The sequence below is a fragment of the Ovis canadensis genome, chromosome 1, assembly GCF_042477335.2.
Source record: "Ovis canadensis isolate MfBH-ARS-UI-01 breed Bighorn chromosome 1, ARS-UI_OviCan_v2, whole genome shotgun sequence".
In the NCBI taxonomy this organism is placed as follows: Eukaryota; Metazoa; Chordata; class Mammalia; order Artiodactyla; family Bovidae; genus Ovis; species Ovis canadensis.
This window is the reverse complement of record NC_091245.1, coordinates 257,294,429-257,309,578: the sequence shown is the minus strand read 5'-3', so window position 1 is coordinate 257,309,578 and position 15,150 is coordinate 257,294,429. Positions and strand designations below refer to the sequence as shown.

At 46.5% G+C, this 15,150-nt stretch overlaps 1 protein-coding gene and 1 non-coding gene across 2 annotated transcripts in view; both read left to right on the top strand.

Annotated features, from left to right (window-relative positions):
- Positions 1 to 15,150, top strand: part of EPHB1 (EPH receptor B1) — a 454,292-nt gene that overhangs the window by 363,449 nt on the left and 75,693 nt on the right. The window contains exon 10 of the mRNA XM_069564777.1: positions 11,892 to 12,014. Coding sequence (XP_069420878.1) covers positions 11,892 to 12,014 — 123 coding nt within the window. The remainder of the gene's footprint in view (positions 1 to 11,891; positions 12,015 to 15,150) is intronic.
- Positions 7,486 to 7,557, top strand: TRNAW-CCA (transfer RNA tryptophan (anticodon CCA)). Its single transcript has one exon. It is a non-coding gene; the product is annotated as a tRNA-Trp (tRNA).

Genomic DNA, 15,150 nt, shown 5'->3' with positions numbered 1-15,150 from the left:
GGCGATGCGGAGGTTGCTCTGTAGATATGGCTTTGTTCCCCAGGATTTTCACTCCAAGACCAAGAACCTACCAAGGGTCTGTAAAGGACTAAGCCCCTGGCACCTGGGCTGCTGTTGTAAGTCATGGTGGGGATGGGGCTGTGGCCTGGGCACCGGCTGAGACCCCAAGGCTCTCTCAGGGTGGTCCAGCTCACAGCCATGTTCAGCAACACAAACTGGGGTCAGAGGAGGGAGACTGGGAGATCAGCCCCCTTCTAAGGCTACAGGCACAGCTCCTGCAACACTCCAGGTCCATCTATCCCTCTTTCTTCCCCCCAGCAGGCCACCTGGGCCTCCATTTTAACCAGACGTCACTGGTTTTAGAGGGAAATCCTAATGCGTTCTCTCTCCTTTCCTTACATTCTGATTTTGCACCTCAAAGCAAAATCTTCAGATACTTTTACTTAACATAAACTGACGCATTTCCCTTCCAGGCAGGTCTTTAGCTTCCTAAGGACAGAGACTTTGATTTGTCTGTGATGGAGGTGTCCCCTCCAGGGTGCATCAGGATTACCTGGTGGGCTGTCTCCACCACCTCACCTCCCTGCCTCTGCCTCCTGGGGTTCTGACATCACCCCGCCTCCCTGCTCTGGGCTGATGCCTGGCCACTTTGAGAGCCACTATGCATCAGTTTCAGATTTGGCATCCTTTGAACTCTTTGGATGAAAGAAACATTTAAAGATGGCCATGTCCACCTGAAAGCAGAGGACACAAAATTGGGTTCAAAAGGAGGAATGCCATTTTGAAAATTAAAGACGCCCAAAGTGAGAATGGGATACCCTAGGAGGGAGCCCCTCCTTTTAAAGGCACGCAAGTTAAATCTTATACTCTTCACTGGGGGTACAGAGAGTTCCCAGGCATCAAGCGGGGGTGCATCTTGCTGCCTTTTTGGCCTCTTCAGCCTCAGACCTGACTTTCTTCTCTGGAGAGGCTGGCTTCCCTGGGCTGCCACGTGTCACCCACATGCACAGATAGACTTCCAAAGTGCTCACAGCCTCCTTCTGGGGAATTCTCACCTCTAAGGCCACGAGAATCAAGCCTCCCTGGTTCTCAGGGTCCGCAGAAGACCCAACGCCCAGTCCTCAGTAGCAGAAACCACCGAGGATGGCTGAGGACACAGAGTTGACAAGCTGTGCAGTCTTCATCCCTAGGACTTGGGCACACAGAGTTCTTCCTGCACCAGAGTTCAGTCCCTCTGCTGCCTTAGAAGTCTGTCTTCTTTTAAAATCTGTTCTCCTTTTATAAATGCTCTTTCTTTCTATTAATAACCCCTTTCTTTTTACCCAGTCCCTGAAACCTGGCTTCTCTCCCGCACTCAGGTTCTCTGAACTCATAGCCTCACGCACTGAATTGCATCAGTGCATTTTCTCCCATGGACATCCGTCACTCTGACTAACGCTATTACTGTTGGAGAACCAGCCAAAGGGATGTGGAGCTGGGGAAGACACAGCACACACATAGCAGAAGAGGAAACTCAAGGCTCTGATGGAGGACAGACCTGGCCCGAGATGGGGGAGGGTAGGAATAATTAGTTATGGAAAGCTTACCCAGTGCCATGCAGGGGGAACTTTATTCTGGTAGCTCATTTCAACTCCTCCAACCCTGACCACCACTCTAGGTGGCAGGCATTAATCTAGGGAGGTTCCATGACTTTGCCAGGTCTCGCAGCTCATGGGTGGCAGAGACAGACCTTGCGTTCTCTAAACCTGGCTTCAGAGCCCGTCATCTCTCCATATTGCAGAGGCTCAAGGTGGCTGGAGGTCAGGAGCAAGTCAAAACATGAGGACCACTCTCAGGAGTCCTAGATGGTGGTTTGTTGACTCCTCCTCTGGGTCCCACTGCAGGAGGCAGAAAGGCGGATGCACTTGATCTGAAAGTGTGCACACACCATTCCTGGGCTACCTATATGCATGCACCTCACTGTGGGGATGTGGATGCTAACCCGGACATCTCAGCGCTTCCTGCCCTGGAAGGGAAAAGAAACCTGCAGCAGCTCCCCAGCCTCACTCATCAGTACCCAAGAAGGCCCCTGCCTGTCTTCCCTGTAGGCAGGGCACAGGGCTTCAAACAGAGTCTGCTGGCATCTGTCCTCCCAGACCTGCCCTTCAAGCTGATGCAAAGGCTGAAGGAGACATAATAGAAATATTGGCAAATGTAATGGCTTCTCTAGACTGTGGAGATGCAACAGATCTTAGCAATTTGAGAATACCAAGTGCTTTCCAGGGCAGGGTCTGAGCCTGCAGCACCAAGAATGGGCTTGTAAAGGAGGATTTGACTGGGTGAGAGTGACTAGAGGGAAGGCAGGAAGGGAAGAGAAAGTGCGTGGATATGGTACCAGATGCTGGGCTGAAGAGCCTGGGAGCCTGTGGTTCATGTTCAAGGGTGAGTGGGTAAGTGCGGGTTTCCCATGTCTAGAAAGAGGCAGACAGATGGTAAGTTCTTATGGTTTCCATGGGACAGTCCACAGAAGGTGCTGGCTGACTAAAAACTGGCTGGATGGGATGATCCAGGTGGGCTTGGGAATCTATCTTTAGAAAAGTTCCAGTTGATGCTACATTTGGGAAATGTTACCAGGTATTTATAAGGCTTGGATAACTACACACTGGATGGTAGTTAACACTGCACTGCATTCTAAGATGGATGGAGTGAGCAGAAGTGGGGAGAGAAGGTGAGGACTTGGGAAGGGGTCAAGGGTTTTCAAAAAGAAGCACTAACAGAATCATCTCCGTGTTAACAGGCAACTGCAGTTATCATCACAGAGTTATTTTTATTAAACTTTGAGAAATTTTGAAAACAAATGAGATATGTATCCCAAATAAAAGACTGGCACACATTAATTTCCACACAGGACAGGAGGACTGAACATAGGGACCTCAGAACATAAGTGTGGGCTCAATCCCTGCCAAACACCCGAGAAACTGGGAAGCAGATGCCTTCAGGGCATTTAAAACTAAGTTCAGTGATTATTGGGGATTATTAAGGATTAAATACAGGATTATTTTAAAAGTTATTATTAAGAAAAGTTATATAGGCTTCCCTCATACCTCAGTGCGTAAAAAATCTGCCTGCAATGTAGGAGACCCAGGTTCGATTCCTGGGTCGGGAAGATCCCCTGGAGAAGGAAATGGCAACTCATTCCAACTTCTCCTGTTCTTGCATGGAAAATACCATGGACAGAGAATCCCTGGCAGGTTACAGTCCATGGGGTCACAAGGGTCAGCACAACTTAGTGAGTAAACCACCACCGTGGGGCCCTCATCTCATTTACTAGGGCTGTACATTTGCAGACATTGCATATTTTGGCAAAATATTTGATGGTCTCCTAAGGGGAAGAAGCATGGTGAAGTGGGTACAGAGCTGGTCTTCATACAGAAAGAAAGTAGGTTAGTGAGTCTGTCAGCCAGGGAGGGAGTCATCAGTTTTATCTTAGTCCTTGTCCAATTCGATCTCTTGCTTGTTTGATTGTTTTTTTTTTTTTTTAATCATAGTCAGGTGCACACCTAGGGATGCTTATCAAGTTTGTAGGTAACAGTTGGGAGGTATAAGTAACACCACAAAAGATAGAATCAAAATTCAGAACTATCCAACAGCTCTGAATGCTAATTTGAAATCTGCAAGACAAAATGTTAGAGGGATAAATCTAGAAGCTAGTGTTGGTTAAAACAAAAATAAAGCAGTAAGAAAAGGAGGAGACCTGACTTGCTATCTGTTTGTATGAGAAAGTTTGGGTATTTACTTGATCACATGCTTAGTAGGAGTGATAAAAAACTAGTAAAAAAAAGGCTGAGCACTGCCACTAAAGCAGGAAAATACTGCCAAAAGCCTCCACCTTGAGCACTGACTGTATTAAGCACAGTAACTAATTTAATCCTCATAACCATTCCATGAAGTAGATTTCACATGTGAGGAAACAGCCTCAGAAAAATCCAGAAGCCTGTCCAGAGTCTTGGAGTTACTGATTTGCAACATAAAGTTTTAAACTCAAGTCTATCTGACTCTGTGGTCAAGATTAAAGTTTGGATCAGAGGAGGTAATACATATGGACGTGCTGTCCTCTGCACTGGTGAGAAACATCTAAAGGGATGTTCTTGGTTCTGGGGACCCCATGTCAAGAAGGATATTGTTAACAAAGTAGCCGGCCCATGGAGGGTGCCAAGTCGCGACCGTAGAGACACCAACTGATTTGGTGCTGGGGAAATGCAGGCAGTTGTTTTTTTTTTTTTTTTTTCCTGCTGCTCAGTCATATCCAGCTCTTTGTGACCCCATGGACTATAGCACGCCAGACTTCCCTGTCCTTCACTGTCTCCTGGAGTTTGCTCAAACTCATGTCCATTGAGACAGTGATGCCATCCAACCATCTCATCCTCTGTCACCCTCTTCTCCTCTTGCCCTCAATCTTTCCTAGTGTCAGGATCTTTTCCAATAAGTCGGCTCTCCGCATCGGGTAGTCAAAGTATTGGGGCTTCAGCATCAGCATCAGTCCTTCCAATGAATATTCAGGGTTAATTTCCTTTAAGATTGACTGGTTTGATCTCCTCACTGTCCAGGGGACTCTCAAGAGTCTTCTCCAGCACCACAGTTCAAAAGCATCAATTCTTTGATGTTCAGCCTTCTTTATGGCCCAACTGTCACATCCAGGGAGGGACCTGGGGGTCATCACCAAGCATGACACCATCATGGCAAAGGAAAGGTGACACTGTTGTGCTTTGTGAAGATAAACGGAACCATCAGTGAGAGATCCAAGTAGGCCAGATTTGATTCAGTGTAAGAACAGCCCCCCAAACTGGAACTGTCCTTGCAGAGACAGGCTGCTTTGTGGAGAAGGGGTGAACTCTCTGCTCTCGCAGACACAGATCTCAGTAAAAGATGCTGTAGAGCGGAGTTCTGCTTTAGGTAAGATACTGGACTTGATTCATCCCAGAAGCACATCTGGCTCCAAGATTTCCTCTAGCTCCATCTTGCTTAACTCTGGGTGGGAGGGATTTCCCAACTGTGCAGACCACAGCGTCCAGTGTGCTGGGAATCACCTTGGACACCAGGGTGAAGGTCAGGTATACCTGTAGGAGGGAGACAGACTGGGCATTTGGCTGCCTCTCCTGGAGGTACCTGAACAGGAGTAAATGAGGGCCTATGGGAAGAGGAGGAAAGGCCCCCAGGTGCAAAAGGTGGCTGAGTGTTCAGTGGGTGCTTATTAAATGCCAAATAAATTTAATGAGCTGGCTTCACCCATGTGGCTGCTGTTGGCTCTAAGCCAGAGCTCTAGAAACTAGGTTAACTCTTTGAGTCCCCAGCTCCTGGGCTGCTGCCCTCAGGTTCCTGACAGGACTTCAGTGGCCCAGAGACAGGGGGCCTTGTCTGGAAGGACATTCCTGTCTTAATCATTGATACCCAAGAATTAGAGAGATGTTAAACTGTTTTTCCTGAAATACCTTTCTCTATCAAGAAGTAAGTAGCCTGTGATCGATTTTTTTTTCTCCTAGAGACACATATTAGGCTGTGGCTGTGTTTTTAAGGACAAATCTTGAAATGTGGTAAAGCCTCCAAACAGAAGGTTGAATGAAGAGCCTCCTCAGACTCGGTGTTTTTCCCCCCAGGCTTGTTGCCCACCCTGGGGCTCCCCGTCTTGGATTCTTCCTCTAACCTTGGCTGGGTACCCATGACCTCCATTCTTTCATGGAAAAAGACATCCACCCATTTTCCTGGCCTTGGTCCCAAGAAGCAGGTGGAACGAAGTGTTTCTAGTGCCCGTCCACCTTTCCTGGTCTAGGAACCCGCCCAGTGCTTAGCCTTTCATACCAATAGCTTCGGCTGTCACTCACATGTCCCCCACGTCCACCACTCCACATCCAGTCTTGCAGCTCTGTTTCTATTCTGAGTTTTCAGACTGACTTCTAGGCAGCCGTATGTTTCATCCATGCATTCAAAGTCTAAAACCACGTGTGCAAACTTCGTGGACAATCAAGTTTCCTTCCGAAAGTGTATCACGTAGTTAATAGTACCACTTGATTCTGGAAATCTTGACATTAATTCAGATTCTTCTGGTCCTTCCTTCATTCCTCATCTTTAATTGCTCACCAAGTGCTGTCAGATTTTCCTTTGAAATTTCTCTTGCTTTTTCTGCTGTTGTCGCTGTGAGGCTAAAAACTGTTATCTTGCACCTTAATTACTGCAACAACCTCAGAGCTGTTTTCTCAGCCTCCAGCCCCTTCCTCCTAACAATGAATGGGAGTGGTGAGGGCTGCCAGCCAAATGAACTCCCCGATGTCTTGTTCTCAGCACATCCCTCCCCTGCTGCTGGCACAGTGTCAGCTCTGTGTGTCCAGTGGCAGCAATCGGATGCCTTTGATGGTAGTCAAGGCCCTCCCACTAGTGTATCAGCAGTGTTCCACCTTGGACCTGACTTCCTTCCACACTCTCCTCACTCATGCAACAGCAGGTATCACTCTGAGCTATGCTGTGTGACACTCCAAGCTTGTCCCTCATCAGTGAAGGACCAAGTGACCTGTCCTTTCTGGTCTCTGACTCTGAGACTGGCATCCACAGTCTTCTGCCTTTTCTGGTTTCTGCCACACTTTCGGCTCATTTCCAGTTTTGGGCTCCTGACTCTAGACTCTCCAGCCCCGCTCCCCAGTTAGTTCATGTTTCAGTGACCTGAGAGCTCCACGAGCTTTGTTTCCCCTGTGGCTCCTACGGCCCCTGGCACAGTTGGCTGACAGGTTAGCACTGAGAAAATGAGTGATCAACATCCCGAGGCAGAGGACTAGCTGAGGTCCCTCCCAGGAACCCCTGAACAGCTTCCTTCTTGTGCTTAGATATCTGGACTAAATTTAGGTGAATTACGAGTATGGCAAAGTCTGCCTTGGCTCTAGAATGGGAAAGGAGGGGCAGCCTTCCACCTTCCCCATGGCTCCACCAGATCTGTTGGGACACAAGATATCAAAGACTGAAAACAGCCTAATTAATACACTAGCTTTCAGGACCCTGCTGTGGGATTCCAGGAATCTTCCACCAGCAGGAAGGCACTGGGCTCTTCCTGGCACTCTTGAAGCCTCTGTCATGGGACCCACAAAATGTTCATGGTACCATTTTTGTACTTTCTGAATGTGCAAGAGGATTGGATGGCAGCATTCCATCTTCTCCTTCCACTGTTAATACCCAGATGTTACCGACTGTTTGGAACTGGCCCTTTCCCAGCCTATGCTCTCCTGTCCTGGGACCCTGGCACTTGCGAACATGTCAAGCTGACTTTTAGATACACTCCACAATCTGCCAGCATCCCCCCAATTTGTCCCAGCCTCTTTCCTTTGAGAGCATCCTGATCTCCTGATCCAGAGTGTCCAGCCATAGCCAGCAATTTCTTGTGCTTCATGGACTGCTCCGTACCATGTAGGAAGGCTCTGGATAGTGGCTGAGTCATTTTCCCCCAAACTTAATATCTTTGAACCTTCCCTGGTGGCTCAGAGGTTAAAGCGTCTGCCTCCAATGCGGGAGACCTAGGTTCGATCCCTGGGTTGGGAAGATCCCCTGGAGAAGGAAATGGCAATCCACTCCAGTATTCTTGCCTGGAGAATCCCACGGACGGAGAAGCCTAGTAGGTTACAGTCCACAGGGTCGCAAAGAGTCAGACACGACTGAGTGACTTCACCTAATATCTTTACAGCCTTGGTTCATGTGTAAGATTTTGCAGATCTCCTGGGACTCTGGTCCTTTAAAGCTTTAGCCATCCAGGCTGTGACCCTAGTCATAACTTAAATGAATTTTGAGAGCAAAGAACAAACATATCTGCAAATCATACCTTTAATAGAAATTAGCAAACTAGAAGATCATAAAATTGAAGAGTTTTCTCTCTTTCTTGGCACCATCAATCAGTTTAGATCTGTGCATACCATTTTTGTGCCAAAGTTATATGTTAAAAATAATGAAAATAACCAGAAACTATAAAATATTATAAATATTGCAATATTAACACTAATAATAATGAGAAGCATTGAACGGAGCATTATAAAATGTCTTACATTATAGAGCTATATTACATCTGATATTATTGTAACTGCCGTTAATAATATTTCCCCAACACTCACAATCTGAGAACATTTTCTGAGCCCTGTCTCCAAATGTTTGGCTGTGCCCGACTCCGCAGCTGACGTGAATTCCTTGTTCACTGTCTGGTGATTCATTGCACTAAATACCATTTCCCTGATAATTAAAAACTGCTCACTGGCAAGTGGGAGCAGGAACAGGCTGATGCAGGATTTATGCAGAAACAGAAAATGAGCCAAAAGACAAATGACCTGTTCTGCATAGCTGAAGGCATTTTTTTCCCCCACGTCTCCTTCTGGGACTAGAAAAAGGGTAGTGATGCAGGAGAGAGGTCTGGTGGGATGTGTCATCCAGGGATGCAGGGAGAGCCTTTAGAGCACATGTTTAGCCAAATGGTTCTCCAGACGTAGGAATAGAGACTGGCTCAGCAGAGGAGTCCAGCCAGGGCCATTCCTAGGCTGACCGTATCAGACCCTTGTCATCGCAAAAGAACTGGGTTTGAATCCATTTTAGACTTCTGAGTTCAGTTTTCCTGCCTCAGTCTAATAACGATACCCTCAGTTTCAGGGAAAACAAAGACTGATTCCTACCCTGCACAGGTGCAGGATGTTCTAAACTGACATTACATCAGCTCTCCTAGCCTGCGTGCTCTCCTTGGTTTCTTGTGAAAAACTGGCGATGACCAAAGCCCGTGCCTGGCCCAGAGCAGCAGTTGAGACGTTGTGAGCATGCACGCACACACACACACACACACTCATACATGGATATACATTCGTTTGCTCACACACACACGCCATATATACACACACTCACATACATGCACACACACACACACCTTAATTCCACATGCCGGTGAGGTAGCACACCTGCTCATGAATAAACCAGACTGTGATTAGAAGGTGAACTTTCTCCCATGAAGATACACTTGCCCGGACATCATTGGCCTGAATGAATCCTGGCACCATTAAGAGATGAAACTCTCCCTTCTGGGAATAGTTCCTTCCCAGAACTGATCAGGGCCAATATCTGTGGAGCTCATTAACTCAGAATCCTCTCTCATTCATCCTTACATATGTCTTTACTTGCAAACCATTCATTACAGCGCATTCTAGATTGTTTAATTAGTTTTCGTGGAAGAGTTCCTGTAGGACAGCTTAGCACACATCGTTTAAAAGTCCTTAATCCAAAATAACAAGGTGGTATTTTTAAAGTAACTAATATAACCTTAACACTGTCCACCCCCACCACCCCAGCTTCCTACCTCCCCATACACTTCCTAGAACAATTTACTGGTAGTAATCATGCGTGTTTCAGCTTGTGAGCCCTCCCTGTACACCCGGCACCATGTTAGATCTGTCACTTGCAATGTGGTCTTTAATATTACAGCCGCCCCGGGAAGAAGGTGTTTCTCCTCCTTCGGCAGAAGAAAAAAACAATAGAAGAGATGTATGTGGTCTTGCTGCAAAATGCCCAGTTAGTGGGAGGCTTCAGAGTTCTGACCTCACCTTGGGATCCCCGCCTCTGGCCTTTCAGCCTTCTCTCGTCTCAGTCCAGAACTGGGGAGAAGTCACAGGTTGTCGACCCTGGCCTGCCACCCCTTTAGCATTTTGAGTGGGTCTTTTGCCGTGGCCTTGTCTCCAGGGCCCAGCCCTCCAGCACACAGGGGCCAACTTCCGCCTAAAGCATCTGTGTTTCTTCACCTGAGCACCTCTCTGGCCCTGAACCCTTCCAGCCCAGCTGCACAGCACTCAGCCAATGACTGATGGGAGTTGTGTGGCGCCACTCCAGCTCACGCCACCCTAGCTGACTCTGAAGCTTGTGATCTCGGACGTTCCTTGAGGTGGGGAGTTAAGCCTGTGTCAGTTACCCACAGCCCATGGTGGTAAGTGCCTTGAGGGCACACTTTTCCTAGGCTGGCTTTCCGACCTGCCTTACTGCCCGCTAACCTGCAGGCACTTCTTGGGATCACCTCCCAGATAATCCCAGTAGGGATCACCACCTACTTGCTTTCACAGTCTTATCTTAAGTTGTTGCTTCTGAAGAAACCTCAAGTGAGACTGCATGAACATGCTGGTCTGGATTGTTAGGCGTCCATGGGTTTCCCTCGTTCTTGCTCTTTACTTGTTCTCCAGACCAAACGAGAAAGAGATGAGCTTCTAGTTCTATTTTCCCCTTTGTCCACTGCTATTAAAGTAAAATTTCCATTCTCTCTCCACCCCTGCCCCAGGGATTAAGACATTCTATCATAAAGATGAGCATTTTCTTTGTTCAAAGTTTAATCAATAGATTCCAGAGTCAACATTGTCATCCCCAAGTTTTCAAAGAGCGTCTTAGATTGCTGTCTAGCACCCTTGGAGTGCTTTTATTTCATGACTGGAAATAATCCAAATTTCAGAAAAAGTAATGCCTCTGGGAGGGGTACCTGGCTTTAAAAACATTTACACTTTGAGTTCTTGGCTGCATCTTCCTTCTCCATCTGGTTTAAACTCTGGCCTGACCTGGTGACTAGGGCAACATTCATTTGGGGTCACCGTAGCACCACCAGAACTTTTTGGATGGGAAATGTCATTATGTGATAATTTATAATATATAAATTATCATTATATATGTATATATATTCATACACATATAAATTGTGTTTTCAAGGCTGGGAGTTGCTGAGAAGGAGCTGCAGTGGGGAGTGCGTACTGAGAGGGCAAAGCTCAGGGAACCTAAGGTTACCTTAACCGCAGCCACAGCACGAGGGCTTTTCCCCACCTGCCTGCCCTGATGACCTGCCTCTTTTAAGAACCAGACAGCAAAAGTGGGAAGGGAAAACTACTCTTCACAAGGCTGCGATGCCAGACTGTTCTGTTCAGCCTTTGGAGCCCACCTCCCATCTCACCACCCCCAGGAAATCCCTTTCCATGCTTGCCTAATGATACGTCCAACATGGTGAAAAATGACGTTGTGATGAATCCATTTGTTTCTTGGGTTCCATTTCCTGGTTTTGTCCTCTCTCTTCCAGCTCGCGAATGTATTTTTTCTGCAGTGACAATTCTCTGTTTTGTCCCCGTGCGCACCTATTTATCTTGCCACTGTAAACACCAGTGACAAAGTCCATATTCCTTTATGTATTTCTCATTCACCATTTTATTCACTTTTCATACTTCACTGTGTCTGAAGGCATGGGGGTTCAATTACCATTTCTTCTTTCATTCCACCTCATTTATTCTGTGTAGACTTTACAATTTTCTCTCTCAGTATTTTCTATGCTCTTCTCTTCACATTTTCTGTTCTGGTTACTGGCTTGGCACTCCTATCTTGAGGTTTTTCTAATAGCCATTTCTTTTTTGTTGTTTTTAATCCATCCTCATACCTCTTCCAGCCCTGGACACAGCTGTCAGTTATAACCTTAACGGTGGCCTCCACTCAGGAAAGTTGTCAAGTTGATAAATATTGATATCTGCCCTGCCATTTTACCACCACTTTTCTGCTAATGCATTTGGTTGGCATCAATCAGCTTCTTTGCCTTCTACGAGCACCTGGTGTGGGAACTGGTCCCGATCTGTCACTTATAAGTAATCTGCTCCACATTTCATCAAGAGCTCAAACACAGAAAATATGGAGGAGAAGTAGAGGACAGAGAACCAGGCTAGCATGGCCCAGAGGGAAGGGAGACAGGGAGGTCCAACAAGGAAAAGTGAGGCAGCTGGACGTGTAGGAGAGACGCCCCGACCCAGCCAGACCATTACTGCTGGGGACACGAGCCAGTGCTTAGTGACTGCTGTGTCCTCTTTGGGATGTTAACCCTGCTTATCTCCTCCAAAAAGGCTCCCCAGGGATGAAGATCTACATTGACCCCTTCACTTACGAGGACCCCAACGAAGCTGTCCGGGAGTTTGCCAAGGAGATTGATGTCTCTTTTGTGAAAATCGAAGAGGTCATCGGAGCAGGTATGGCTCTTCCCTCCCCTCCTTTCTGCCCTCTTTGTGTCTAGACATCCTCTTTCACCACTCTGGGTGATGTCTATCATCTTTCTCCCCAAAAGGTGCATCTAAGCCATCTATAATATGTGTCTAAGGATCTTCTGGGGACCTTGTTCATGGTGTCCAAGCTTATTTGGTGTTGTGGAGAAGTCAACTCTGGCTTTAAAAGATTCAGAAATAGCTCTAGAAATGGAACACCAAATGTAAATAAAGAGAGAGAAATAGGGTGATAAGTTGAGAAATGCACTTCTCTTTCTAGAAGCTGAACTTAGTATCCCAAGCACTGACTCCAATATCTCCATGGCTTTGGGCCAAACTTTATTCCCACACTTTCAGTTTTCCTTTTCTGATATACATGGATTTGGAGACAGACTATAATGAACTAACGAAGGACCACTATTTCCAGAAGAAAATTCACCCATATCCATATTTTTCTACAAAAGATCCATGATATGGATGGTAATATAAGACAGACTTCCCTCCCAAGAAATGCATGTTCTCATCTACATGGGAGTACAAACCCAGCCCAGCAGAGAATAACTATCTGAGAGGCTGTTAGGAAATTCTACCTAAAGGCTGGTCTAGCATTTTCATCTTCCTTTAATAGATCAATAGTTGAGTCAGTTGGATAATGGATCCAGCCTTATTGATATAAATGAGGAAAATATCCCCAAATATCATTCCTTTGGAAATAATCTCTTTGGTGCCCCCTCTGTGGTCTTTTCTGAATCTTCTTAAAAGATGCGTTTGCCTTGTGTCCTCCTTCCTACCTTTGGTTCCTTATACAACATTCTTTGTCTTCGCTTCTTCTTTAAATTGGATTAGACATTGTTTGGGCTCTCTTCACTCATATGCAGTATACTCCCATAGCTCCTGTGTCTGGAAGTGCTTTTTTCATGTCAATATTTGGAGAGCTGTGGGGTTGCCTCTTCCAATATTTTAAGCTCCATAAAATATGTTTAGTCAAAGTCTTCCAGACAGCCACTCCATATATTATCTTTAGGGGGAAAGTCACCCTCCTCCCAGTCACTGCCTCTCTTAATGCACTGAGGGGTCAAAAAGCCATCTGTGAAATTGGAAGTCACGTTTGAAAGCTTGCCCCATTAAGTCACGTTCTCCTGCTCTGATTTCCCTCTTAAAGAGCTCCAACCTCATGGCATCCCTGTGGTGGGTGCTGGACCCTCCCTGTAGGACACATGACCCTCTGTCTACCAACCTCTCACATGTTCCAGCCAGCTGACCATAATCTGATCCACATGAATCTGTATGTATTTCCCATTGACTTTCATTAAATATGTTACTGAACCACGACTTTCACTTTTGTGCAGATAATTTTCTCTTTCCCCTTAGATACCGACAGACCTAAGGATCATGCCTTAGAAGGCTGGATCCCAGATAAGTTGGATGACTTGAAGGCACTCAGATTTCTCCAGTAAACTTGAAAGTGAAAGCTTTGATCTCGTACCCTGCTCCTCTGTGTTGTTCATTACTGTTATGTCATGTGAAAATGGTGCTAGTGATTTTAATGTTATTTATGTCGAGTGCTTACTGCAATGCATTCTGGACTGCATTTCATCCCAGAGAGCCCATGTCAGCCCCCCTCCCATCTTTGTCAGGGGAGGAGTAAAGAGCCTTCTCACTTTATGATCCTGCCAGGGAGGTGCAGCTTGGAGTGAGCTCACCAACTGCTGGATGCCTATAAAGGGACAATCCATGGCCCACCTTCACCTTCTACCTCTGGGTAGCCTTTGCTGATGCTGTAATATTTGTGCATTCTGCTCAGAGAAGACTTAGTCCTTGCCATGGCTTACCTGGTCCTGGGGAGGGATGGATACACAGAGCAGTTTAGAAGATGCCCAACAGCTTGGGATAAAGTCTTCTGTCCAGTTGCTGCTGACTGCCTTCTACCTGATACCCATCTGCTTGCAATTCAGTAATCGCACAGCTCATCCCTGTGGATGTGAATTCACTATGTGGAACTTGATGCAGTTTCATCAGGAGACATTCCTGGCTGGAGTCAGTCTCTCTCTATCCTCCAATTCTTCCTCTCTGTCACCACTCCTGCTTTTCCCACTCCTTGCCTCACTGAGCTGGACTTCCCTTTATGCTAAAAGAGCTGGTGTGAGTTGAGTTTTTTAAAAAAGAATTTTGTAAGGTAACATTAGTAGTGTAGTTGGCAATGTTTCCCTTAGCCACCTGGCAGATTCAGCTCAGGGGACCAAATCTGGGTTCCAAAATGGTAATACATGAGAAGAATCAGAAGTCCTTTCCCCTTCCTTCATTCTGTTCCTTTCTCCTTCCCTCAAAATGCTCTTATTAAATAGTTTTTGCTTGCGGTTGAGTCCCAGAGATGAACAGACACTCTCCTGCCCAGAAGTCTGACAATCTTGTTGAGAAACAGGCCAGTAACATGATCACTGTTCCACACATCCCACAACACAAGCAAATGCGAAGTTTGGGGCCAACAGAGAGCAGCATCTAGCTCCTTGTTCTGGGAGGGACTGGGGAGATCAGGAGGACTTTGCAAAGAAGGTCACCTTTGGCCTGAGCTTTTAAGATTGAAAGCTAGTAGGAAAAGTAAGTTTGGAGGAAACGCATGAGAGAACGAGGCAGAGGAGAAAAACTGAATAACTTAAGGAGGGAAATGGCCATGGCCTGGCAGCAGTGGCGTGCTGAGCCAGTTTCTGCTACTGCCAGTTGTGTGCATCGTTTTGCAGCCCTGTGTTTGGTGACATCTTGGTAGTCTGACGTCAGCCATGGGAGGAGTATTTACACCATGACAATTGGCAAATGCTACAAATCAAAGCTTTTGTTTCTTCACTTCCTGGCGAGCTGATAGTTTAGCACACCCCAGGCCTTCCAGAATGTGCAAGATAATTTCAAAGAGGTTGCAGAGGAACTGGCCCATTTCCGCTGCATATAGATCCAGAGGAGAGGGCTGTGTTTGTTGCAGGAGGGATTAGATAGAGAATTCAAAAAGATCCTCATTCATTAAACATTGATTCCATGCCTGAAACTGTGCTGGATGCTAAAAAGCACACTCAGTGCCTCATAATCCTGGCTGATTTGTTAACACAAAGTCCTGCTCTGCAGGAGGAGGGGA